The sequence below is a fragment of the Anguilla rostrata genome, chromosome 17, assembly GCF_018555375.3.
Source record: "Anguilla rostrata isolate EN2019 chromosome 17, ASM1855537v3, whole genome shotgun sequence".
Taxonomy (NCBI): Eukaryota; Metazoa; Chordata; class Actinopteri; order Anguilliformes; family Anguillidae; genus Anguilla; species Anguilla rostrata.
In genome coordinates this window covers 7,367,479-7,394,780 of record NC_057949.1, presented here as the reverse complement: position 1 = coordinate 7,394,780, position 27,302 = coordinate 7,367,479, and the positions used below count along the sequence as shown (strand labels likewise).

Genomic DNA, 27,302 nt, shown 5'->3' with positions numbered 1-27,302 from the left:
TCAGTGGATCCAGTTTATTTGTACAAACATATATACGTATTTAATAGTTTTTCCAATTCCGGTATTACTGTAAAAATAAATAAAAGCAGCATTATAAAGTTAGAGGTTTTTAATAGAATGTGTTGTAGCACCCGCTAAAAATCAACAGTACAAAGGTTGAATTGGAATCGGGAAAAGGAGAGACAAACAGAAATACATGAAAAGAATGTACGTGATCAGTTACAGGCATCGTGTTATTAGTTATTTTTGTGATACTTATCTCCAGACGGCTGTATGCACAAATAAACAGATTAAAACCCCAAACTTAAAAATAAAAACCCTTCCAATAAAAATCTTGCATTGTTTTGTTTCAGTTGCATGATATAGGAAAAAAAAGACAAGTTTTCCCTGAAATAACTGTTCCTGGTTATACAAGAACGCTCACACGACACAGTGCAGGTACTTGGCCTGTTCAAATTGGTACAGAAGTCCTGAGTCATGGAAACAATGTCCAGCTACAGAGATGCCATTCCAGTGCACTTGATAACCAACTCAGTCAAGACACATCTTAGCTGGCCTGTGTGCTATAAAATGCTGGTATACTGCACTGCCGCACACTGATGTAGCTCTAATGACCCATGCAGAATGAGGACACACTTAAATACAACGTCTCTGTGGCCTAATATTACGACCGGTCATCTGTACGGGGAGCTTGTATGAGGTTCCACGGACTGGACCCAAGAGCTACTGTGCCATTTTTCAACCAATAAGACCAAAATAGAGAAGCCTTTTCAATCAACAAGTAGCGTGTATACTAGAACAGAGCAATGCCCTTGTATTTGTAAACAGCATATCATTTTTTTTTAAACGAAAGCACAACGAAAGGTGATTTGTCAGCAACAACTACACACCTTTGTCCACGCGGTCCCCAAATTCTACAATTCCACAGCCATACAATCAAGTAGATTACTACGTCAATACCATATATTTTGATTGGTACATGATCGGTATTTTATCAGTGCAAGATGAAACAAGAATCAATAATTAAACATAAAAAGTTAAGAATAACAATTTCAGTTACAATTTACAGTTCTGACAGCACTTAAACTCAGAAATCTTGTTCGTTTCTTTTGTTTCTCCACAACAATCTTTACACTGGGGGAAGTTCTGGCAAGTGCAACTCAACAGTGTAACATTACTGCCAGAGACACAGACGAAGGTGGAGAAACACTCAAAACCCAAATCCCCCTTAAACACAAACACTACGCCACTGCTCACCACATCTGTACCATATTACAGTCTTGTTAATACCTCTTCACCCTCTGACGTCATTCCACCCACATTCTCCGCAAGCACAAGCTCCTGAACATCAAAAACAAAACGATTATAGGATGCAAATCCGACAAATAAATAGCAATCTTCACAATTTGCAGAGTTAACAATGTGATAATGAGAGTAAGTCACGTCATTGCATTGGTCTGGCATTAATATAATAATATCTGAGTATAATATCTGCCTCGATGACTCGGCACCCCGTTTCCCAAAGGTCGCTCAGTGTGTCTTTTTGTCGGTCTCTGGGGCTTTGGCTGCTCCGACCTGCTCCTTCCTGTCGGTGTTCAGCAGAGAGAGGAGATCCTGCAGAGCTTGTCTGATATGGGCTCCAAAGCGGCGAGCGTCCTGAAGATACAGGGCAGAGTCAGGGCTCGGGGTACAGGCTCTCTCACACACGGGCCTAGTGTAAGAAACCTACGAGCCGGGGCTAAAGCTATACGGCTACATGGCCAGTTCAACCACAGAAAAACACGACGCCTCTGTAATGACATTTGACTAATTATTTATCGGGCACCGTCAGATGTTTTAAAAATATAGAAATCGTTAAGCGTTAGTAACTGAGCATTTTTACTTAAAAACACCTGGTTTTGCCTGTTCTGAGCGAACCGGCACTAGATAATCCAGTGCAAAGACATTGGATGTTTACACAATTTTACTCTAGATATTCATCGTACTACTTCAAAGAGGAAGAAAGCATACCGCACACTTTCTGAACTAGATACGCATGCACTGCACGGACAAAAGTACGTGGACACCTGACATTCAACATCTCATCCAAAATTATGGGCATTAACATGGAGTTGGTCGACCCTTTGCTGCTATAACAGCCTCCACTCTTCTGGGAAGGCTTTATACTAGATGTTGGAGCATTGCTACGGGGGTTTTCCTCCATTCAGCCAGATGAGCATTAGTGAATTTGGGGACTGATTGGACGATTAGGCCTGGCTCGCAGTTGGCTTTCCAACTGATCCTAAAGGTGTAGGATGGGCTTTAGGTCAGGGCTCCTTGCAGTCAAGTTCTTCCACACCGTTCTTGACAAAACCATCTCTATATGGACCTCGCTGTGTGCTCGGGTGCAGTGTCATGCTGAAACAGGAAAGGGCCTTCCCCAAACCGTTGGAGAAGCACAGAATCGTCTAGAATGTGACGGCATGCTGTAGCATTAAGATTTGCCTTCACTAGGGGAAACTAAGGGGCCTAGCCCAAACCATGAACAGCAGCCCCAGACCAAGGGGTGTCCAGTTACTTTTGGTCATACAGTGTACTTTGTTAATCTCAGACTGAATGAGATTTCCCGTGCCAGCGCGCGCGCGCGCGTGCTATCGTGCTATCGCGTGCTTCTTCGCTGCGTCAGTGCTCCGGTGTCTGCGAGAGATCGGCGGCTCACTCACGGTCTGCGCGCAGGAGTGCTTGCAGGAGACGTGGAAGTTGAGCATGTCCTCTGCCACGATGATGTAGGACACTCCATACCCATCGTCCGCCACCTGAGACGGACGCACAGACAGACGACAGTGACGCTTCAGAGACGACATCGATGGTTTAAAGACGCGATTTAAGGCGATGTTGAAATCTTAAAAATGACGATACTGAGATTTCCAAAATGACTAACTGCTGAAGCTAAGCAGCCATACCACCCTGTACCCTTCTCATGTCTAACTGCTGAAGCTAAGCAGCCATGCCACCCTGTACCCTTCTCATGGCTAACTGCTGAAGCTAAGCAGCCACACCACCCTGTACCCTTCTCATGTCTAACTGCTGAAGCTAAGCAGCCATGCCACCCTGTACCCTTCTCATGGCTAACTGCTGAAGCTAAGCAGCCACACCACCCTGTACGCTTCTCATGGCTAACTGCTGAAGCTAAGCAGCCATGCCTCCCTGTACGCTTCTCATGGGTAACTGCTGAAGCTAAGCAGCCATGCCTCCCTGTACCCTTCTCATGTCTAACTGCTGAAGCTAAGCAGCCATACCACCCTGTACCCTTCTCATGTCTAACTGCTGAAGCTAAGCAGCCATGCCACCCTGTACCCTTCTCATGTCTAACTGCTGAAGCTAAGCAGCCATGCCACCCTGTACCCTTCTCATGGCTAACTGCTGAAGCTAAGCAGCCATGCCACCCTGTACCCTTCTCATGTCTAACTGCTGAAGCTAAGCAGCCATGCCACCCTGTACCCTTCTCATGTCTAACTGCTGAAGCTAAGCAGCCATAGCACCCTGTACCCTTCTCATGTCTAACTGCTGAAGCTAAGCAGCCATAGCACCCTGTACCCTTCTCATGTCTAACTGCTGAAGCTAAGCAGCCATAGCACCCTGTACCCTTCTCATGTCTAACTGCTGAAGCTAAGCAGCCATGCCACCCTGTACCCTTCTCATGTCTAACTGCTGAAGCTAAGCAGCCATAGCACCCTGTACCCTTCTCATGTCTAACTGCTGAAGCTAAGCAGCCATGCCACCCTGTACCCTTCTCATGTCTAACTGCTGAAGCTAAGCAGCCATACCACCCTGTACCCTTCTCATGGCTAACTGCTGAAGCTAAGCAGCCATAGCACCCTGTACCCTTCTCATGTCTAACTGCTGAAGCTAAGCAGCCATAGCACCCTGTACCCTTCTCATGTCTAACTGCTGAAGCTAAGCAGCCATGCCACCCTGTAGCCTTCTCATGGCTAACTGCTGAAGCTAAGCAGCCATGCCACCCTGTACCCTTCTCATGGCTAACTGCTGAAGCTAAGCAGCCATGCCACCCTGTACCCTTCTCATGGCTAACTGCTGAAGCTATGTAGGTGTGCGCTTAGTTAGTATCTTGATAGGAGGCCTGAGATCAGAGAAGATGCCCTTGTATTTCTTGAAAAAATACAGGTGTTAACTCCAGAGTCCTGACCACATTCTGCAAATAAAATCTCTTTCTTCATTTCATCTCCTTATCATTCCTCCCTGTATCTGATTGGCTGAACAATCCCTTGCATTCCTGACCCACTTAGATTTCCCCACTTAGATTTCCCCATCCCTGTAATAGAGAACTGGTTCTAAATCAAGAATGGGGTTTTCCATCATGTTGAAATTTTGTCTATAATTTTGTTCACAATTTTCACACGTGATTTTCCTTGATGACTTTTTGGCTTTTAAAGGAATGTGTTTTGGTTGTTATGAGAATCTGAAACCAATAAAGACACTACCTGGATACGTACAGTTTGAAAACATTTTTAACGGCCATAACGCAAGCCAAAGAATACAGGAAGAGTGGGAAAGAGAGACGGAGGAAGGGAGGCTCAGGTACTGACGGGGCCGAAGCCTCCTCCGCAGGAGATGTACTCCGGATGGTTGACCAGGTCAAACAGCTCCACCTGCTGGACGGGGGTCTGACTGGTGGACAGCCTCCACGGTTCTGCCAGCACCTGCCAATCAGAGCAAGGAGTCAGACATGTGGAGCAATCTCTACAGGCTATTACAGTAAACCCATAAACATATACATACATAAATACTGTAATGCTCCCTCAGGAAAATAAAAAATGTTGCTCCCACAACTTGATTTTGTCAAAGCCTGTTTTAGGCAATATGGAATTGTTTTTCTGAGCTGCCTGTGTACTATGACTGTACGTTAAAATCTTCCTCATCTATTTTTATATTTACCCTACAGACTACAGTCTTATTGTTGCGATTAGTCTTACTTTATTGCTCAACTCTGTAAAAAGGTTATCTTGGGAAACAATGGCAACTTTTTAATTTTTTTTTATTTGACAATGCACGTGCAGGCACGTGCACTCACTTATCAACTCTTATCACAAGACAAAACTGTGACCTCCCTCAACTGCTTTGCGATATCAATGTTGTGGACTGTGCAAACGAACAGAGACGCATTCGCTTTGTGAAGTTAAGCGGTTCAGAAAATCCTTCTCACCTCTTTAAGGAAAGGAGAGTCCACTCCCAGGTATTTGGAGACCACATAGAGGCAGAAGAGGTGCCTGTCAACGCCAGATCCTGTCATGGCCAATCGGTAGAGGTTCTGGTGCTTCTCAGCGGCCAATCGGAGTAGCCGCTTACATACTTCCGTGTCCTGGGAGACAGAGGACAGAGCATGTAAGAGCAGTTAAAGGCGAAGCATACTTATGAGTCATTAAAGACAGAGGGGGGGAAAAACCCTGAAGTATCTGAGGAGCACATCTACAGCCATCTAGAATTGTGTGAAAGACGTGGTGTGGAAATCCCATTAGACACATTCTTGCTTTTAATGGTCACATGGCACCACCGGCTGCTTATTTCAGAATTGCATAATCTCTACTGAATTATGTCCTTAGAGACACCAATAAACATGAGAGGGGAAGGTGGAAAATGTACCAAGTGTGTTTGTGGAATTGTCAACAACTGCTTATGAGATCTCAGTGTACAGCTAGCCACGTGTTTTTGTTTTTGTTCCCTCTTTATTTGTTCCCTACGACATTCACGGCAAAAACGGACAAAACCTGGAATAAGGCAGAAATTAATTTTATTGCGGTACAATCTTTAGTGCAGGTGCCATGAGCAGTGTCTTGTACCGCCCAGCCTTCTGCTGTAATTTCCATTCCATGATTTAACAAACGCGCTGAGCGCTCAGCTCTCACCTCCCCGCTCTCCAGAGCTTTCACAAACGCGCAGCTCTCGTTGGAACAGGAGCGGACCGTCTCGGTGCGCCCTTCCCTGAACAGACGGGTCATAGACGCCTCGTAGGTCAGGCAGAACATTCCTCTGTCCTGGGGGGGGGGGAGGGGGGGTGAAAGTCATTTAAATAAACGGAACAATAACATTCCAGTCCGGTCCAGGCCGCGTAAATGGACGCTGTGCTCTCCCCTTAAACACCCCTGTTCAATCGCTTGTTTCTTACACATGATCGCTAAACTCAACAAGCCACAAGACAAAGGCGTGCACTTACTTTTCTCAAACAAGAAAATAATAATATTCCCTTTCGATTTAAAGCAAGCGTGTTCAAAATGCCAGAGCTGAAGGTCTGGCATGGGGTGTCTGTGCTGCAAAGAAATTCATTTCAAATAGACTTCTGATTGGCAGCTGACTAAACGGACACCCTGCTGATTGGCTGAAATGCAAATTGCCACGTTGCTTAGGAGACCAACATTTGATGACAAATACCAAATACTCCTATCGGTGGGCATAATAAGAATAATATAACTCATTTCAAATCTCATTATGTGCAATATAACAATAGAAAATTATGATTTTGATTTCACAGTATGATTTCAAAATGACCCAGTAACATAAGCAGGAGGGGACAGGAGCGCCCCCTGCTGGCTCACCCTGTAATAGGCCAGCTGCAGGGCCAGCTGTATGAACGCGTCGGGGCTGATCCTGTGCTTCTTCACCTGCCCCTTCCCAAAGTCCCGGAACGGGACTATGTGGAAGTCCACGTCGTCCGCCAGCGTCTGGGCCACCGCGAGGGACCGGGACACCTGCTCCTCACACTGAGACACAGACAGAGGGACGACAGAGACCTCAGTAAAAAACACCCCGACCCAGACCGAGCGCTGCTCACTCCCCACCATGGTGCTGCTGACCCAGACCGAGCGCTGTCTGCTCCCCACCACGGTGCTGCTGACCGGGACAGAGGGACCCAGACCGAGCGCTGTCTGCTCCCCACCACGGTGCTGCTGACCGGGACAGAGGGACCCAGACCGAGCGCTGTCTGCTCCCCACCACGGTGCTGCTGACCGGGACAGAGGGACCCAGACCGAGCGCTGTCTGCTCCCCACCACGGTGCTGCTGACCGGGACAGAGGGACCCAGACCGAGCGCTGTCTGCTCCCCACCACGGTGCTGCTGACCGGGACAGAGGGACCCAGACCGAGCGCCATGGTGCTGCTGACTGGGACAGAGGGACCCAGACCGAGCGCTGTCTGCTCCCCACCACGGTGCTGCTGACCGGGACAGAGGGACCCAGACCGAGCGCTGTCTGCTCCCCACCACGGTGCTGCTGACCGGGACAGAGGGACCCAGACTGATCGTTGTCTGCTCCCCACCATGTGGCCACCAAGAGACGAGGAGAGAGAGGACAGAGACTTTTCACAGGCCAGAGATCCTCTATATCACTTTTGCACTGTCATCTACAGCCAAACAAAACCCAGAAAACTGAAGAAATGACCAGAAATCCCCAGAAAACTGAAGAAATGACCAGAAATCACAGGCAAACCTTGTGCAAGAACATAAACGGCTCTGTTGCAAAACCCCAAAGGAAGCTGAGCCACTTCCCCTGTGGGAAGGGGGGGGGGGGCTGAGACCGTCCCATCTCTGGCCAGTGCTGGGACAGTCCGACTGATCTGCACCGTTCACCTGTTTCTCAAACTGCACACAAATGTGTGTTTCTCAAAAGCAACACATGCTCAAGTGCTCCACAGGAGGAAGAGAAAGTGAGAGAAAGAGAAAGTAGAGAGAGAGAGACAGCAAGAACGAAAGAAAAAGATAGAGAGACAGAGAGAGACAGCGAGACCGAGAAAGAAAGAGAGAGGCAGATACAGAAAGATAGAGATAGAAAGAGAAAGAGAGACAGAGAGAACAAAAGAGAAAGGTGGAGAGACAGAAAGAGTAAGTAGAGAGAGAGACAGACAGAGAGACAGAAAGAGTAAGCAGAGAGAGAGACAGACAGAGAGACAGAAAGACAGAGAGGGAGAGAGAGAAAATGAGAAAGAGAAAGAGAGACAGGCGTGAGGTAAAGACTGGAACGCTGAGGCACAGCGAGCCTGTCTGCACTCGCAATAAAGGGGAGAAGTGCCCAGGTGCTCCTCAAGCGCAGACTCACACACCAAACACTCACACACCCAACACTCACACACCCAACACTCACACACCGAGCACTCACACACCCAACACTCACACACCGAACATTCACACACCCAACACTCACACACCAAACACTCACACACCCAACACTCACACACCGGCACACCACCCAGACTCACACACCCAACTCACAACCCGAGCACTCACACACCGAGCACTCACACACCCAACACTCAAACCCAAAGCATCACACACCGAGCACTCACACATGAGCACTCACACGCACCAATACTCACACCCAACACTCCTGAGCCTAAACACCCAACACTCACACACCCAACACTCACACACCGAGCACTAACACACCCAACACTCACACACCGAGCACTAACACACCCAACACTCACACACCGAGCACTCACACACCGAGCACTCACACACCCAACACTCACACACGAGCACTCACACACCGAGCACTCACACACCGAGCACTCACACACCCAACACTCACACACCGAGCACTCACACACCCAACACTCACACACCCAACACTCACACACCCAACACTCACCCTGTGCTTTCAGCATCGCCCCAATCCGCCCCATCGCACTCCCGCCACATCCTGGGCCCTGTCCCAATCTGCGCGCCTGCCTTCTATTGAGTACACTCAAGTTGAATGCTCAATAGTAGGCAAGTGCGCTGATTCGGACACGACCCTGGAGTGAAATCCCTCGGAATTCTCATTCCCAGTGTGCACCAGATTGTAAAAGGAAGGAGGCTTTTTCAGCTGAGCAGCTTTTCCTGATGCCTCTGATTTTAAAAGCACTGCCTCAAACCAGAGCAGAGCAGTCAACTCACTGCAGCCTATCAACACCAGCTAAGGAAGGGTCAGGTTAACAGCTAGTGATACAGTAGTGACACAGTACGGACTATATCTGTTACAGACACAGAGTACGGACTAGGACTATAACTGTTACAGACAGAGTACAGACTATATGCTAGAAACAAGTACATACTACCTAGATGATTACTGGCGCGGGAACGAAAGCCACAGTTAAACGCAGTTTTGAAAACAACTTGTGTTTTAAATCACAATGTTTTTTTTCCGTAACAGATCCACAGATGCAGAGTGACCCTGGCTCACCTCGGGGGGAATGTCCCAGCCCAGCTTCTGTGGAGGGGGCAGGGTGCGATCTAGCTCTCCCTTGCAGTGGCCCTCCCCGTCGTACCCCAGCTGGAAGGTGTCTGTGGCCAGGACGTACTGCACAGAGGCGGGAAGTAAAGAGAAAATGAATCCCATCATCCCCCAGGACGCGTCTACGTACATTCAAGCACAGCTCACAGACCTTCAGAAATAAAAAAACAACTGACAACCATGAATAAAAAACTGCTTCTTACATCACATACAAAATCTCTAATATCATGTGCACAAGGCATCATGGGAAGGGTTATTAACCGATCATCATAACTGGCTGCGGCTGTACATAGTTATTTACTATTAATGAGCTTTATGGATGAAATAGTTTATATCTGTTATGTATCTCTGTATGCTTTAGTTCTTACTGTGAAGTAGCCATGTGTAAATTCTGCAGTTGCAAATGCAGTCAAATCTGGAACACTTCCATTAACACGGTCCTCCAGCCGAGGACTGACAGGCAGACGTGCCCCCCCCCAAAGCCCCAAACCCTCCAAACCCTCCAAACCCTCCAAACCCGCTTCCCACACCTCACCTCCCACAGGTGGGCCACCGTCGGGGCGTCGGCCCAGGAGTGCTCGGCGTTCAGACCGTTCTTCCCGTTCTTGAACACCACCAGGGAGAAGGACTTATCAAACCACCTGGCCGAGACAAGAAAGACACACAGGTGACCGTTACCGCTCATGTGACCATGTGACCCCCACAACCAAAGCCAAGCCCTTCCCCGTACCCCTCCCCCGTGCCTACCTGTCGTAGCACTTCCCGTGCAGGAGGCACTTGGCGTACGCGTCCAGGTTCCCGGCAGGGTTGTCTCCCATCATGCCTTGCTCCTCGTCGTCCAGCGTGACGAAGAAGGCCGCTTTCTCGATGCAGTCCAGAGACCGCTTGTTCACCCCGGCGCCGAAGAACTGCTTCCTCGCCTGGGCCCAGGGCTCCCTGGGTAAGATGGCAGATTATTACTATTAATATTCACAATATTAATAATAAAATAATCACAGCGCTTCTCTTACACGGAGCTACAAGTGTATATCAACACTTAGCTAGCGCTGGCAGTGTAGTGTAATGGTTAGAAAGCTGGGCTTACTAGCCTAGTCGCAAGCTGGTTACACTTAGCTAGCGCTGGCAGTGTAGTGTAATGGTTAGAAAGCTGGGCTTACTCAAGCCCTATGTGCGTCAAGCTGGATTTACACTTAGCTAGCGCTAGCAGTGTAGTGTAATGGTTAGAGAGCTGGGCTTACTCAAGCCCTATGTGCGTCGAGCTGGATTTACACTTAGCTAGCGCTAGCAGTGTAGTGTAATGGTTAGAGAGCTGGGCTTACTCAAGCCCTGTGTGCTTCCTGCTGGATTTACACTCAGCTAGCGCTGGCAGTGTAGCGCAATGGTTAGAGAGCTGGGCATGCAACCTTAAGGTTACAGCCCTGATTTCCAGGGGAGTTGTATGTTTGAGCCGGGTACTACTTACCCTCACTGTTCTTATTCCGTATCCGTCCTCTTATAAAGAGTTATATTTACATAGCATGAAGAGGTGCAATACACACAGGAAGCTATTCTGGGAAATGTGCTGATAATATCAGCGTGGGTGAGTTCCAGACGAGTTGCGCCAGGTTACATTAAAAGCTCTGAAAGCCAGTCTGGATAAGAGATGCTGTTAAATGCCTGTAATGCACAGCTGCTGAAGCACTGATAGCGGTCAGCAAAAAACCGCTATCTGTTAGGAAATAAAAAGCGCACACCGCTACCTGCTGAGCCGAAAGCAAACAGCAGAAACAGACCAGGAAATCAGGGAAAGCCCATACTGTGTCTGCCTCCATCTCTCCAGCTGCACCTGTCTGTACCTGCCTTGCTAACTCGCTTAGCGGTAGCTAGCTCTGTCTCTGTGTCCCCGAGCCCTACCTGTTCATATCCTCCTCTGTAGTACCTGAACGTACCTGGCCAGATGGTCATCTCCATGTGTCAGCTGACCGTACCTGGCCAGACAGTCGTCTCTATGCATCACCTGGTCAGACGGTCATCTCCATGTGTTAGCTGACCGTACCTGGCCAGACGGTCATCTCTATGTGTCACCTGACCATACCTGGCCAGACAGTCGTCTCTATGCATCACCTGACCAGACGGCCATCTCTATGTGTCACCTGACCGTACCTGGCCAGACGGCCATCTCTATGCATCACCTGACCATACCTGGCCAGGCAGTCATTTCTATGCGTCACCTGACCATGCCTGTCCATAAACCTGTCTCTGTCTGACCTGACTGTGTCCTGATACCTAAATAACCACCTTGTCCCACCGGTACCACCACCCGACCTGACACCGGAATCTCTCTCACACACCTGTCCCTCGGTGGCTCACCTGTCCCCTGCAGTCAGGGCCCCCAGTTTCTCCTCTCCGGGGGCGGGGGGCGAGGGATCATCCAGAATCCTCTGGATCTGGAACTCCAGCTCTCTGGGCGACAGGAGCCTCCCGGCCCGGTACACCCCCAGCTTGAAATAGCGCCCCCTGTGGTAGACCGCCACGTAGTCGCTGTCCTTCCAGTGCAGCAGGGTGTCTGACGGAGAGAAGCGCGGGGTTGTTCTATGGTTCCTGTGTGGTTGTTGTATGGTTGCTGTGCGGTTGCTGTATGGTCACTGAGTGGTTGCTGTGCGGTTGTTGTATGGTTGCTGTGCGGTTGTTGTATGGTTGCTGTGTGGTTGCTGTATGGTCACTGAGTGGTTGCTGAGTGGTTGCTGTATGGTTGCTGTGTGGTCACTGAGTGGTTGCTGAGTGGTTGCTGTATGGTTGCTGTATGGTCACTGAGTGGTTGCTGTGCGGTTGCTGTATGGTCACTGAGTGGTTGCTGTGCGGTTGTTGTATGGTTGCTGTGCGGTTGTTGTATGGTTGCTGTGTGGTTGCTGTATGGTCACTGAGTGGTTGCTGGTGTGCATGGTTGCTGTTGGTCGCTGGTGGTTGCTGTTGTCTGGTGTGCTGTCGTGCTGTATGGTCACTGAGTGGTTGCTGTGCGGTTGCTGTATGGTCACTGAGTGGTTGCTGTGCGGTTGCTGTATGGTCACTGAGTGGTTGCTGAGTGGTTGCTGTATGGTTGCTGTGTGGTTGCTGTGCCGTTACTGTGTATTACCGGTCTCCACTCCTGGGATGCGCGTGGTGTTGAACATCCTCTCACACTGAGCAGCACACAGAGGAATAACAGTGCCTGGAATACGACTCTGAGAGAGAGAGAGAGAGAGAGAGAGAGAAAGAGAGGAAGAGAGAGGGAGAGAGCAAGAGAGAGTGAAGGCTTTAACATATTTGTGGAAACAAACCAAATCTTGCGGTTTATTTATATTTGATTTCACTGGCTAGCGATATGAAAATTGCCAGAGCGTGAACTCCGGGCAGCAACAAATCGGCTAATGAAAATGTACAGATTAGTTGATATAACAGGATGTTTACCAAGACAGAAATAGTGGAACAAGCCGTCTGATGTTTACAGTTTTTTTTGATTGCTAAGACACATTTAATGAAACAATTCCCTTTTTTTCTCAGAACTATTAACACAATCCCAAAACTACACACCAATCAGCACAAACCTCAAACATCCATGCCAAACTCAAATTATCTTCTCAAAAACATATACTCTTCCATCAAAATTAAACTTTGCCTTCAAATGGCACACACAAGCCATCGAAAACGCAGACAATGTAGATTACCCATAACACACCAGTGAGATAAATTCAAAGCACTACTGCAAAAACCTTTTATAGCAGTGTGTAAGGAGTTATTTTCTCCTGGTTATTCTACTTATTTTATGGTTTTCAGATTTTGATCTTTGCAATGTTACACTACTAACAAATGAGGGAGTGTGCAAATTTCCAAATATTTTATCTGTAGTACTGAAAAGTGATGCTGAGTGAAAAGTACTGTACAGTAACCACAACACAGTTGAAGGAACAAAAAAATGTAGTATTTTCAAAGGAGAGTAGCATTCATAAAAGGAGTAGGAGTATATGCAGCACTATAAACAAAAACAGCAATAAAATCTAAAGAACATATAGTCTGTAAATACACTTCAACATTACATAGACAGCATATCCTCTCACAGTAGTACAGCAGATACAATATGTAACATTACAGTAAATTATAGTACCTGTTTTCTTGTCTGAAAGTATGGACAATGGATGCCACTGTGAAACAATTCAAGTTTGGCTGAACTCTCTGTCCAGCTTCCCTCATCATCATACCATGCACCAGCACATGGTCAAGGTGGAACATATTTCGTCTGGGACAAATTGTCTCCTGCCTCTTTGTCACCTTTGTCTTCCTGATCTTTGGACAGCTTGTCCATTTTGAGGACCCATTGTTCAAAAGCACACAGACGCAAACTGTGGCCCTATTTACTGATCCAGAGATTGTGACCGGTGTGTAAACAATTTTGCTGCCAAGTGTTTGCACCTAGAGAAAGGTGTGTTACCTGAGTTTAGGTTGTGATGACTTTGTTTTGACTACTAGTGTTTGTTGCATGAGCACAGTGTGTAACCAGCGATTCATGAGAGCATTTGTTTGTAGAGATTTGCAGAAAAAGTTTAACAATTTTCAGCATGTGTTAAAACAAGTGAAAAGTGTTTATAGTTTTGAGAGATGTGTTGGTCCTCTGAGAACTGAAGTAATAATTTGGGAGTTTTTGCTAAAAGAACCAGTTTCAATGTGTTAGCAATCGAGAAAAACTGTAAACACGGCCCTTTTGAAATCGTGCTGAGGGAGGAATGTTGGGCAAACATGGCATGATTACAGGCAGCAGACCCGTAAAAATCCACAGTCTCCGCTCCCAACCCTGAAGGGCAGCATTCCAGAGGGCCTCGGAGACACCTGAGCTGCGGGTGAACAGCAGCGTCCGGAACAATGGCACAATGGCCTGCTTATCTCCGAAACGCCACGCTATCGGCTCTCTGATTGGCCTCTCTGCCATCGGACCGGTTTTAGCCGGTTTTAGCCAGTGCGGCTTGAATCATGACCTCCATTTGGAGTCCAGTCCACTCGAGATCAGGCTTCAACGAAGCGGTCATCAGATCACTGGCAAATGCACCCCGTGTAGCGGGGCAGAATCATCTCACGTCGGACCATTCAGGTTCGCAATACCATAAGGTTCAGAGCCTGGCAGGTGAGGCTATCTCCAGTGGATCAGTAGTGTAATAGTACTACATTACCCACAATGCCACAGCACTGGAGGAGAACTCACAGGCTTCATCTCCTCCAAGTTTATTCTCCTCCTGTACAGCAGAAAGGCCTTGATAGCGTTCCCTGCCCTGGCTGCCTGGATGGGAGTGGGGGTCACATACAGGAAGTCCTGAGAAAGAAGGGGGGGGGGAGATAGAGAGCGAGAGAGAGGTCATTATAAATACAACTTTTATTTCTACGTATTAAAGTTTCACTTTGACTGTGCTGATATCATTATGCAAATTACACATGCAATACCTAGCGTCGCTATATTTGAATTTGAGAATTAGTTAGTTTGAGTGAGTAAGTGTGAGTGAGTGAGTGAGAGAGTGACTAGCTGGGTGAGTGAGTATGTGTGTGTGTGAGGGAGTGAGTGAGTGAGAGAGTGAGTGAGTGTGATTGAATGAGTGAATGATTGAGTGAGTGAGTTTGTGAGTGAGTGAGTGTGAGTGAGTCAGTGAGTGAGCGTGAGTGAATGAGTGAATGATTGAATGAGCGAGTGAGTGAATGAGTGAATGATTGAGTGAGTCAGTGAGTGAGTGAGCGCGTGTGTGCATGTGCGTGTGTCGGTACATGACTCATAACACAGCTGCTCTCCCTGCTGGTGGGTATGCGCGCAGCTCGTACCATGCCGTAGTAGTTGCTGTTCACCATGATGGGGCTTCTTCCTCTGAGGTAGACGTACTCCTCCCACCAGTCGCTGACCTGAGGGGGGCGGGCAGACCGAAGGTCAGGACGGCGACACGCCATTTTAAGCACACAGCGCTGCAGCTAGCGTGTTCGGCGCGTGAAATACGGTTAATCACTCACGTAGTTGGACGCCCAGAGCGCCTTGAGCTTGAGGTACCACTGCAGCCGGCTGCCCAGGCTGCTCTCGAACTGCGCAGCCAGAGCGGTCATGCGCTGGAACTCTGTGGCACTCATGAGTGGGCGCACGGACTCCAGGAACTGAGAGAGGGGAGAGGAGAGGGGGAGAGAGGGGAGAGTGGAGAGAGTCCTTACTTCTCACATAGAAACCAGAGAGTAGCTCTCCACCAATCACAGAGTGTGTTATTTACAACAAACAGAACACCGAAAACAGTTATTGGTGGATAACCTCTGGCTATACTGCCTTCATATCCTAAGGCTTCACACAAGTATAGCCAAAAAGGACCCACCAATGACTGTCCACGATTGGCGAAACTTCACTCTGGTATCTATGCAAAAGATGACTTACACTTATTTTTTTATTTCTGTTATTAGCCAGGAAATAGACAGAGAGTATCCACCAATTACCAACAGCTTTGTTCAAATTGTTGTTACCAACAAATTCTACGATTGGTGGAGCTCCTCTGAAGGCAATGTCCTGCTCCTGACTCACCCTTCTGACTGTGTCCTTGACGGCAGGAACAGGCAGGTTTGGAAGAGAGGACTGGTAACTGTAGAGCAAGGGCTCTCTTCCTGACAAGAGTTTGATCAGCACCTGACAGCGAGAGAGAGAGAGAGACAGAGAGAGCTTGCAAATATATACACACCTCTGACTCCGCACTACATCACTAATCTATTCTACAATGGACGTTTAAGCATATACACACGTGTACGTTTTTATGTATACACATGCTGCCAGTCATATTTTAGTTAAGTGATTGTTTCTGAACTGGATGTGTACGGTATGAGATTCTGAACAGGAAGTGTACGGTGTGAGGGTCTGAACAGGAAGTGTACGGTGTGAGGGTCTGAACAGGAAGTGTACGGTGTGAGGGTCTGAACAGGAAGTGTACAGTGTGAGGGTCTGAAGAGACTCACCGCCCAGATTTTGGTGGTGACGGAGACCTTGCCGTGCAGTTCGAAAATCCAGCGGTGATAGGAGAGCAGCATCTTCAGGAACAAGCGCATGGCCAAGATGAAGGAGAACCAGATCAGAGTTCCAAACAGCACTGCCAACACCACCATCTGACTCTGCACGCTGAGCGATTCGCTGACAGGGAGGGAGAGAGAGAGGGAGAGAGAGATAAATACATATACTAACCCTAACCCTAACCATCTGACTCTGCATGTTGAGGGATTGCAGTTCTACTGATGTCTTGTGTCTTTTTTCTATGTTATACTTTGGCAATATTGTCCCATTCAGTCATGCCAATATTATAGTATTATAGAACTGAATTTAAGAGAGAAAGAGAGAGGTAAACAAGCATCAACTTACTGAAGGGAGGGAGAGAGAGAAGGTGAGAGACTGAGAGGGGTGGAGAGAGAGGGAAAGAACGAGAGGAAAAGAGAGAAAGAGAGAAGGAGGTAGAGACAGACTGTCAATATCCTTGGACTCAAACTGAAATTACTTTATTGGCATGACAATGTTACCAAAGCACCCATACAATTGCAAACATAACACAATCCTAAAATGGAGTAACAGTCACAGATTCATAATTTGATATTCAAGATATCTCACCATCTGACCCCGTGTACTGGGTCAGGCGGTGATTAAAATCAAATTCAAATATGCTTTACTACCATGACCACACACGTACAGCATTGCCAAAGTAATACTAATAATAATACTTACATTAGTATCATTAATACTACCAGAGTACTTCCCAAAGCACATTCTCACTGAAAGACAGATGGAGCAGAAAGAGAGATAGGAGAAAGAAAGAGTGAGACAGAAATGGACCCAGTGAATTTATTTTTTCCACAAATGAGTTTCACAGCTTCTAATAAGTTTTTATCTTAATATATCAATATGTCTTTAATATCATACAGGGGCTCCTGACTGTACGTCGCAGTTACATTCCACAAAACGGGGACACTGTGAGGTCACAGAACAGATAGGAATACAGAAAGAGAAGGCATAGCAAACCCAAAGCCACTGTAAAGTACAAATACAATAGAAATAAGAACAAATACAACGAATAACAAATATAACTGAAGTAGTACATGAATTGAAATCGCCATTTTAAAAAAGACACAGGGCGTGGCTCATGTTAAGGCACTGTTTCCAGTAAATGGATGGGCTACGTGGTCTGGTATGTAAGAGGCGGGTGACAGCACGTGCTTGGAAGGAGAGCACGTACTTGTCTGGCTCCCCCAAATCGATAGCGGAGGGTGTGGTAAAGAGCGGCAATAAAAACCTGACTATTAGGGGAAACAGCGGGGGGGGGGGGGGGCTTGGGGAGGCTTGGGGAGGAGGACGTGGCATTAAAAACCCAAACGCAGAGCGAACCAATCGATGGGAGGGATGGCTTTTACCTCACGGGCAGGTGCTCCTGGATTTTCGAGATGAGGCCCATGGAGGGGTCCGAGCGCGTGTACATGGTCGCCAAAATGGCGACGACCACGAACAGCCAGGAGTACGGGCTGGCGGGGTACACTCCGGAGATCACGCTGTTCTGAGGAGAGACGGAGAAAAACGCGGCTCAGCTAACAGCACTGGGGCAGCAGTGTAGTGTAATGGGTAAGGAACTAGTCTTATAACCTAAAGGTCACAGGTTCAATTCCTGAGTAGGACACTGATGTTGCACCCTTGAGCAAAGTACTTAACCCGCATTGCTTCAGTATATATCCAGCTGTATGGATACAATGTATGTAATGCTATGTAATGGTGTGTAAGTCACTCTGGATAAGAGCGTCTCCTAAATGCCTGTAATGTAAAGGCACTTCCCACACCTGCACCGGCAAACACAAGTCCTTCAGGTTCCGTTTATGTTTTGGAAAAATGTTAATTACCTCATATCCCTGTTGTGGGATTGATTACACAAACACGAAGGAGGTAAGGGAGGGAAACGTTCCTTCCAGCTACACCCACAGTAATGACAGCGGTTTGCAAAATCAATACAGAATGCACATGCCTGCGGGCACAGAGGACTATTTACCCTGGTCCTCTCTATGCACTCCACATACCCGCCGACACAAGAGTGAGACATTCAGAGACAAAGAGCCAGGAGAACAGGGATGGACATGCCATCACACACACACACACACACACACGCACACATACGCACACATACACACACAGTACTTACCCTCATGCGGATGAATCTCTTCCTCCAGGACCGCAGTCCGGAGAGGTACACTTGTCTGAGGGCCTCATGGGAAAGCTGCAAGTCGATGCCCTCTGGAGTGATGGTGAACTGGAACGCGACTGCCTGGTGCGCCTCCGCCATGTCTACAGCACAAGAATTAGCACGTTAGCCTACAGGCTACACCGTTTCTGTGGTACAGGAAGTAGCACGTTAGCCTACAGGCCACACCATTTCTGTGGTACGGCAACTGGCACGTAAGCCTACAGGCTAGATCACTTCTGCAGCACAGGAAGTAGCACGTTAGCCCACGGGCTACACCATTTCTGCGGCACAGCAAGTAGCACGTTAGCCTTTAACGTACACCATTTCTGTGATACAGTGAGTAGCACATTAGCCTACAGTGTACACCGTTTCTGAGACACAGGAACAAAACAAGTCATCCAACATTCAATGAGTTACCAGTTGTGATAGCAGTGGCCCCCTCCACATGCCTACCAGCTCTGTGAGAAGCCCTGTCCCAGCGAAGCCATTTCAAATGGCCCAAAAAATGTATGGAGGCGTCTCACTACTCAGGAGGACACACCGGCGGGGGAGTTCTCTCCAGTTTTACAAACAGGGAGCGGCTCTGCACTCACGCCAACTTCGCTGCCAACTGGGTCGCTCTGTGACCCGAGCCTCGCCCGTGGCGATTTGTTAGCTGGCTCAGGTGTTGGTTTAAGCGACACCCGCCCTGCTAGTTCTGCATTGCTAACAGTGTAGCGCAGGCTAGCTCCAGAGCGCCAGGTGCATTCTGGGATACTCCGCGTGAAAAAGAAGGGGGACGGAGGCGGCACGTTTCGCCGTTTATCCGGCCTGCGCCAGGACCGCCGCTGCGGGGCATTGTCCATTCACGCGCAGGGAGAGCGCGGCGTGGGCGAGGGGGTGAGGGGGCGAGAGGGCACGGAGAGGAATGCCTGGACGATATTCCGCACCGACGCCGAGTGAGAGGGAGAATTCCCAGCCACAGCCGCACATCGCTTAGCTACACCTCTCCTCAGCACACGCACACAAACGAGGGCCCAGTGCATTAACAGCGCCAATCTCTCTCTCTCTCTCCCTCTCTCTCTCTCTCACTCTCTCTCTCTCTCTCTCTTGCTTATTTGGGGCTAAGGTAATGTGCTTTGTACAGTTCAAGATGATTTGTTGTGTCTTTCTTTTTGACTTTCTGTTTTTTGTTTATTAATCATTTTTATTTTCTTTTATTTTTATTTGTTTGGGACTGTTGGTTGATGAAATTTAATTTCTGAATGTTCTTTTCGTGTGCACGAGTTAATCTTTCAATTCTCTCTCTCCCTCTGTCACTCTTTCTCTCTCTCTCTCTCTCTCTCTCTGAATGCATGACTGACCCCCTTCATTGGGTCTATATTACCAAGCTAAAGTTACACTACACACAGTGGAGCTCTCATAGGGACAACAGTGGTTTCTCTCTTTCCCGCTGCCCCTCTCTCTGTCACTGTCCCTCCTCCTCTCTCTCCCCCCTCTTTATTTCTCTCTCTTTCCCTCCTCCTCTTCTCTCTCTCCCCTCTCTGCCATTCCTCTCTCTCTCTCTCTATGAGAAATTAGTACAGCGAGAAACAGCCTCTTGATTTCTCCTTATCACATTGTTTTAATATAAAATTGCATGGCTTCTTCTATTTTTAATTACTGTTTTATTAAAAGTCCATTCATTCATTTTGGTTTCTAATAAAATGCTAAAGACTCATAACAAGCAAAAGAATGAACATATGCTACTATAGTAGATAATGTTTCTCCTAATAAAAATAACAATGAAGATTCTCATGATAAACACTTCAAAAGGAAAATAGGTATTTAAAATGAGTGTCCGACTGACACTACTTCCTTGTTCATTTTCAGTCTTTTCATTCTTTTTTGTTTTTGATACCTGAGTGTTTTTGTAGTGATTTGTGCAGCTCATTGCCATGGAAACAAACTCATCACCCACCCGTCAGTTAAGATATCGAAAGGACTAGTTCAGAACTCCTGAGTACCAGGATCCACCGAGGTACTTAGTTGCCATCCGAGTAATTTTTGTCAATTAGCAACCGAAATCGTGGGCCTTTGATTGGCTCAGAATACAACAAGAAGTTGATTTTGTGATATGGTGAAATGCAGTGACTTTAAAGATACTTTTTTTCATTCACAAACAGCTGGGGGATGTTTTAAAATGATTCTTGGAACAAAAAAAACATAAGAGTCTGTGCCGAAATTGGCTGGCTTTCCCCCTTTGCCAAATGCCATGTTTTCAGTGGGCGGGGTTAACTGGGTGTTAAGTCCAGTGAAATCTTTTCCATTTGTAATATGTAAATTATGCACAAGTCACTTTTGTGAGTAAGGCAAGCTGAAGTTGAAGTTGAAAATGCCTCAGCATTGCCCCGTCTCTGGATGCAGAAAAAGCAATATGCTTTTTTCTTTTCACGAAAATGAAGAGATCTACAAGAAATTGGTTTTATTTCTGGAGCCCAAGGGCACAGCAATATTACCATAACCCACTCAGTTAGTATGTGCCACGCCCATTTACGCCTGGAACATGTCACAGAATGCGGTGGATCGGTAAGTAGGCCTACCGTTAGCTAGCGACGATTAAATAGCTTTCAAGCTTAGACGTGGAATGAAAGACTTCCTTTATTCGGGTGAAATGTCTGGAGCTTGAGACTGCTGGAGAGTAATGTTAGTGCACAGTAGATCAGCGTTACAACGTTACAACACGCTGAACGATCGTCAGGTTCAACTATACGATGGTAAAGCCTAGTTTAGGTTGCTTTATTTCATTTTTGGTTTACGTGTGACACGTCATGAATATGAATATTAATGAGCGCAGGATACACGCCCACCCTGTCCTTGTCTGCTGAGCAGGTCACAATAATCTAATAGTGTTTATTTCCAACAATGGTTATAACTGGATTACAAACTTGAAAGAAATGTTAAGAAGACAATGAGTTGTCACTTCTGGGGAATACATTACATTACAGGCATTTAGCAGACACTCTTATCCAGAGCGACTTACACAACTTTTATCCATTTATACAGCTGGATATATACTGAGGCAATGCAGGTTAAGTACCTTGCTCAAGGGTACAACGGCAGTGTCCTAACGGGGACTTGAACCTGCGACCTTTAGGTTACAAGACCAACTCCTTCCGCATTATACTACACTGCTGCCCATAATATGGAATATAGCCACAATTTGATTCCAGTTACCTGGACCTCTAAAACTGTAAGAGCATTAGGCTACTGCATGACTACTGTATATCCTGTGCATAGTTTCAGTTCATTCACTGCAGTGCATGAGGGCCCAGGAGCTTGTAACACCGGTACGCTGAGTCAGTGTGTGTACAGGGAGGCTTACACCCGCCTTCTTACAAGGTAATGTACCGAAGAGGTGTGGCGGGATAGGCCTATTGTCTCAACCGCCTAACCGGACTTTCTGTGTTACTGGGAACAGCCTGCAGTATGAGCTCCACTCACAACACACAGCGCACATTTTTCACCTGACAGCTAGCACAGAAAATAACCACTGCATCTCAAGGTGCTTCATCGGCGTGACATGCAGTGTTGCCAAAACAAGAGTTACAAATGTGGCAGATGGCAGGGAGAGGTGAGGGGAGCGGTAATTGAGGGCAGATACGTTGCAGCCCGCTGGCTCCACCCCCGAGCCTTATATGGACTTCCTGCCCCAACGAGGCAAGCCTGGGCTTCATTAAGCCATTAAGTGCATGGGGATAAAAAGGGAAGTGGGTTGCACAAACAGTGCAAAGTACCGTGAGGGAAAGTGCGGAGAGTGAGAGAAAGCTAAAATATCTGTGTGATTACCCGCTGTGACCTAGACTGTTTGACAAACCCTGCTGTGTACCGAACTGTTTTGGCTAAGGACCTGGTTTTTTTGGATTACCCCTGGAATATGGAAAAAGGACAACGAGAACGGATTGTGGACTTTGGATTGGTTGCTAAATTTCCCCCTTTCCCTCCTTGTGAAAATTTTCCCTAATAAATCACCCAATTGCACTCCAGTTGTGTTTCGTGTGCGTGTTTAGTTATCGAATTGGTGACGTGGAATCCCCACACCCATGAGCCTGCCACACAAAGAACAACAGTAATAACCAAAAATAGATTATTATCATTATTATTAATAATAATAATAATAATAATAATAATAATAATAATAAAATCAACTATATCACCTGTAAACTAATATGCATACACTATTCACATACATGAAATAAACAGAAACATTAACATACTGCCATATTTGTGCCATCTAGTGCACAGTATGTAAATAATTAACTGCTGGTGTCGACAGTCATTGTGCTTCTGTGTTGGTGACAGGTTGTCACATACAGCACAGTTAGTGGGGCTGTGTGTCCTTCATCCACTAGGATTAGATTATTGTTCATCCGGAAGTGTGGCAAAATTTGGATGTATTATTGTGAATTTCAGCATATTTGTTGCAGTGTAGCAGGAAGTGTACTTCTGTCTCAACCTCATCTATCTCACAGTGATCACATATCTTCTCCTGTTTGGGGTGCCAGGTTTGTTTGTGTCTTCCTGTTTCAATGGCTAGGCTATGATCACTTAGTCTGTATTTGGTAAGGATCTGTCTCTGCTTCATATCTCTGGCAGTGAAGAGATATTCTGCCAATTCGTAATTTCTTTTTAGCATATTATAACAATCTAGTTTGTTTTGTAGTTTTGTCGTTATCTCCCAATGTTCCAAATAAGAATCTTTTGTTTAATTTATTCATTGGTTGATTTTAATTGAAGCAGTGCTCGGCTGAAACTGGTCATAGTTAGTGTTGCTATTTGCTTGGTTCGATAGTTTCAGAGCCGGCTGACTGAAAGGACTTCTATTGGGGCTTAGCTCATGGGATAGGAAGGCCTTATATTGGAGGAAATTTGGTTCTTTGTTTAAGATTAATCCAAAATTTGAATGCTCTTTTATGAATGTTAACAAGTAAAGGGTAATGGCATAATTCTCTCCATCTCTCTCTCTCTTTCCTTTCCTCCCTCTACATATATTTGTTCCACAGAACATCAAGGGCCCATCCTTGGACCCTTTTCATTTTTGTCTGTATGTAAATTACCTCCTGCCTTCAGGCACTTCCAGTATAAGCTGCACATAGACTGCATGCCAGTGACTAAAGCCTCTGGCAGCAGGGTCACAAAACTCAATTTGGTTTTCCTCCATTCCCTAAAGCAAGACAAACCTCCCAACCAACGTTATACAAAGACATTTTTAACCCCATTCACTTTGGACCGGTTCAGAGAAATATCAGCACTACTCAACAACAGGTACTGGGGACCGCGGTGTCTGCAAGCATTTGCACTGCCCATGCACTACAGCACCTGATTTCACCAATGAGCTCACTTCCTGACAGTCACTGAGCTGAAAACAGAGAGGGCGGAAACCTTCCCTTTAAACCATTCACTGGTCTCAACCTGTGTTCATTCATTTTCACTGATGAACAAGTGTCCCGCCGATGTGAATGATCCACAGGTAAACACACAGCTTCCAGGCCCCCAGCACCTGGAGCTCAGTCGTGCCGCTATAAAAAAATTGGGACGTCAAACATCCCACCACTAGGGGGCCACAGTGGATAGGGTTAACATTTATCCATTATCTCGCTCTGCAAACTTTTCCCAGTAACTGTCTCCCATCTTAAAACCTACACAGACAGGTCCGGGTCCATATGTTATTCCATGAAATTTCATGTGCAAGCTTACAGTTAAATGTAATGAAAACTTACATCAGCCCATATCAGAGCCAATTGTTTACCATACCGGATCGCATCTATACATCTGATTGCTCAGTGAATATGGAGCCCAGTGCCAGACTGCACTACAGGAACTACCGGACATTTTCTTGGCTCTTCCACCACTGATATACACTCCTCAGTTACACCCTCGGGCACTTTACTGCACATTTCTGTTCCACAAATGGGCAATGCTTTAAATTCCAAAACAACAGGTATGCAACAGGAAATATACCTGAACTAGGCAATTAAGATTCCCCAGACTGTGAATTTTCCATTTGTATGAGATTCACACATCAGCCAAGATCTCTCCAACTTCTGGTTAATTATCCTTCACAGAGCAAGATATTATAGTTGGATTGAGAGCTTCACAGATCAGGACATTGTGGTTGGTGTTTCCTTTATTTGTCAGTTCTCTGCATGTCATGAGTGTAGCTGCGATAAAAATATTTTGTAATTTCCTTGAGAGGTAATATGAATCTGCTTTCTGTGCGTGGACATAAAGTTGTCAACCTCAGTACATTAAAGATGTAGACTACAGAGAAAGGGACCTTGGGTTGCCTTTCATAGCATAATTAACAAGCGTTAGGGTGGTTCATATACGGGGGAAAACTATATAAAAACAAGTTAAACAATATCTACATTTCTGTGCTGTTAAACTGAATAGGTGCCTAGCAAAAAGAACATGCCCGCTGTCAGGGTGAGAGAGATGGTAATGGAGCCAATGAAGACTATAAAATGCAACCAAACAGGTCTGCCATAGAAAAAAAAAGTCACAAGAACTTGCTCTACCTTGTCGCAGACTACCGACAGCTCGAGAAAAAACTTTCCAAATGTTTGTTGTCAACAGAATAACTTGCATCCAAAAAAAGTGAACTCAGACGACCCAGGAAGGGGCATTTGCATGAGAGCAGTTGTATAAAAATACCCAAGACACTAAATAACAGACGCAAGTCACATATTAAACCTGAGAATGTTTATATCCAGATATATTTTCAACGAATCAGTACCATATTATTTTACACGTGGTCAAGAAAAGTGCGGAATGATATGCAAAATATCATTTGTACGCATGTGCATTTCTGCCTGAGGGTGTTTGCTCTGAGAATGACCCCAAAGCTGAGCAGGCCTAAAGTCATAAGAGAAAAAAACGTGGGTTCACGTTAATTAATAGACATTACTGATGAAAACGAGCCACCAACAATGGAAAAAAACACGACACTATATCAAAGGTTCATAGTTGAAATAGACAACCGCCGCTCAAACTATGCAAACTAATTATGAGTTACAACCATAACCAAAACATAATTGGTATGTAATCGAGGTTTGCTTGTTAGCGCGTGGGACATTCCCACATCCATCAATAAAGAAGCCCAAAGTCAAAATATGCATATGCTCCTCTCTAAAAGTATAGACTTTGCATCTGCTGGATACATTTGAAGCATAATATATTGGGCTGATATTTCCTCAAACGAAGAATTTTGTCAAACGAGTTGGGTGGGTCGCATTAAACCGCGGCGATGAACTTTGCCTTACTGGAGTAGTCGGATCAACCGAATGATACGGCACACAATATTTAAGTCTAAATATACTGATTTTGGGGTTCCCCCTGATTTTAGCAAGATGAAATCAACAGAAAAACTAAACTTGTGTTTCCTTTATTTTTACACTTGTTTTGTAACACTTAAATCTCAGCATAGACTAAACGTGCAATTAATATTCTTATGGCAGCTTTATAATTTAAAAAGTTGTAAGGACAAAAATGATGCAGATATTGTACTTGATACCACTTAGCCATTAATTTCAGGCTATTAAAAAGGTATTATTGAGGTATTATTCCAAAACAGCACAATGATTGCACTCGCTTACCGCGTCGACGCGCGAACAATTAATATGCAACTAGCTACATAATGTACAGCATTCTCGATATCATATAGAGGCAACCTAGCCTATGGCTCTTAAACACAGTATACATACAGTACAACTATAATATCCACACATTAGACTCAATAAGCATGCATGCTTCCTTGTTATTAACACAGCCTACGAATAATGTACTAATACCTCGTGAATCAAAATGACTCAAGCATCTTGGACGTTTACGTTGCCATGCCCTAAAACCACACCTACACACAAAATGTAGGCAATAGTTCAAGCATGAAGAAAGATAAACACCTCACACGCAACCAGTGATGGAAAAGCAAATACGTTTTGCCATTTTCAAGCGAATACCTGAAAATTCGTGGAAATGTCGATTATGATATAAGAAGGTATGGAGTACCCGAACGAAACCAGGCTGGTCTCCCCTTAGATCTGCTGGCTCAGGCTGTGTCCGAGGGTATCCGCCGGGATCAAAGCCCGTGCAGGCGGACTGTAATGTTCAAGTGCAGTTGGCGGGTGGAGCTTCAGATTCTATAGTGACAAACGGGACGTAATCACGTGACATTGAAGACGTCACACACAAACCTAAACAGAAAAATTCTTCCATTCACAGATGTTAGTGTTCTAGTGTCAGTGTAGCCTGTGGCAATTTAAAAACAATTATGTAAGAAAATATTAGTATTATTAAGTGGAATTTGGTATAATATTTAACATTTACGAGACAATTTTTAGAGCGTGGTAATTCAAACGTAGGCTACTCTATTTGGTTACTTTATTTTAAGAGAACAACTATTCTAGTCTAACATCCAACCGGTACTTCCACGGTTGTGTTATAAAATATATATAACTAATAGAAAACACTAAAAAAAGACAAGAATATTTTACCTGTGCTTTATATTATAGTTTTGCAATACTGCTCAGGTGTATTTTGATGTACCGCCAATAACTACCACGGTAGTGCAGTGTGAAGCTAGTGTAAATGGACGTTATTTATTAAATGACCAAATAATGCATAGAGTATGCATCATTGAAACCTGAGAATTTTCTCGTGGTTTTAAGTGAAATATGTTTTTGTAGCTATTTCAAAACAGTACAATTGTCCAAGTACAACAGTACAAATACGTTTGTTTTATTCAGCTGAGAATTTAAAAGATTTTTTAATCCTGAAAGCGACTTATAGGCTATTTTATAC

At 45.9% G+C, this 27,302-nt stretch overlaps 1 protein-coding gene across 3 annotated transcripts; it reads right to left on the bottom strand.

Annotated features, from left to right (window-relative positions):
* Positions 1 to 26,636, bottom strand: cpt1a2b (carnitine palmitoyltransferase 1A2b). Of its 3 annotated transcripts, none has more exons than XM_064314933.1 (19): positions 26,511 to 26,636; positions 18,444 to 18,586; positions 17,671 to 17,810; positions 16,234 to 16,405; positions 15,809 to 15,910; positions 15,259 to 15,396; positions 15,076 to 15,153; positions 14,471 to 14,578; positions 12,374 to 12,461; positions 11,611 to 11,806; positions 10,009 to 10,197; positions 9,797 to 9,902; positions 9,211 to 9,327; positions 6,591 to 6,755; positions 5,904 to 6,032; positions 5,204 to 5,359; positions 4,587 to 4,700; positions 2,703 to 2,795; positions 1 to 1,656 (listed from the first exon to the last, which is right to left on the bottom strand). In XM_064314933.1, the coding sequence occupies exons 2-19, from the start codon at positions 18,582 to 18,584 to the stop codon at positions 1,531 to 1,533; spliced, it is 2,358 nt and encodes a 785-aa protein (XP_064171003.1). In that variant the 5' UTR covers positions 18,585 to 18,586; positions 26,511 to 26,636; the 3' UTR covers positions 1 to 1,530. The 3 variants fall into 3 exon arrangements, with proteins under 3 accessions (XP_064171003.1, XP_064171002.1, XP_064171004.1); XM_064314932.1 differs by having other exon boundaries at positions 26,462 to 26,625; XM_064314934.1 differs by lacking the exons at positions 17,671 to 17,810; positions 18,444 to 18,586; positions 26,511 to 26,636 and adding an exon at positions 16,988 to 17,027.
* Between the last annotated feature and the right edge of the window lie 666 nt (positions 26,637 to 27,302).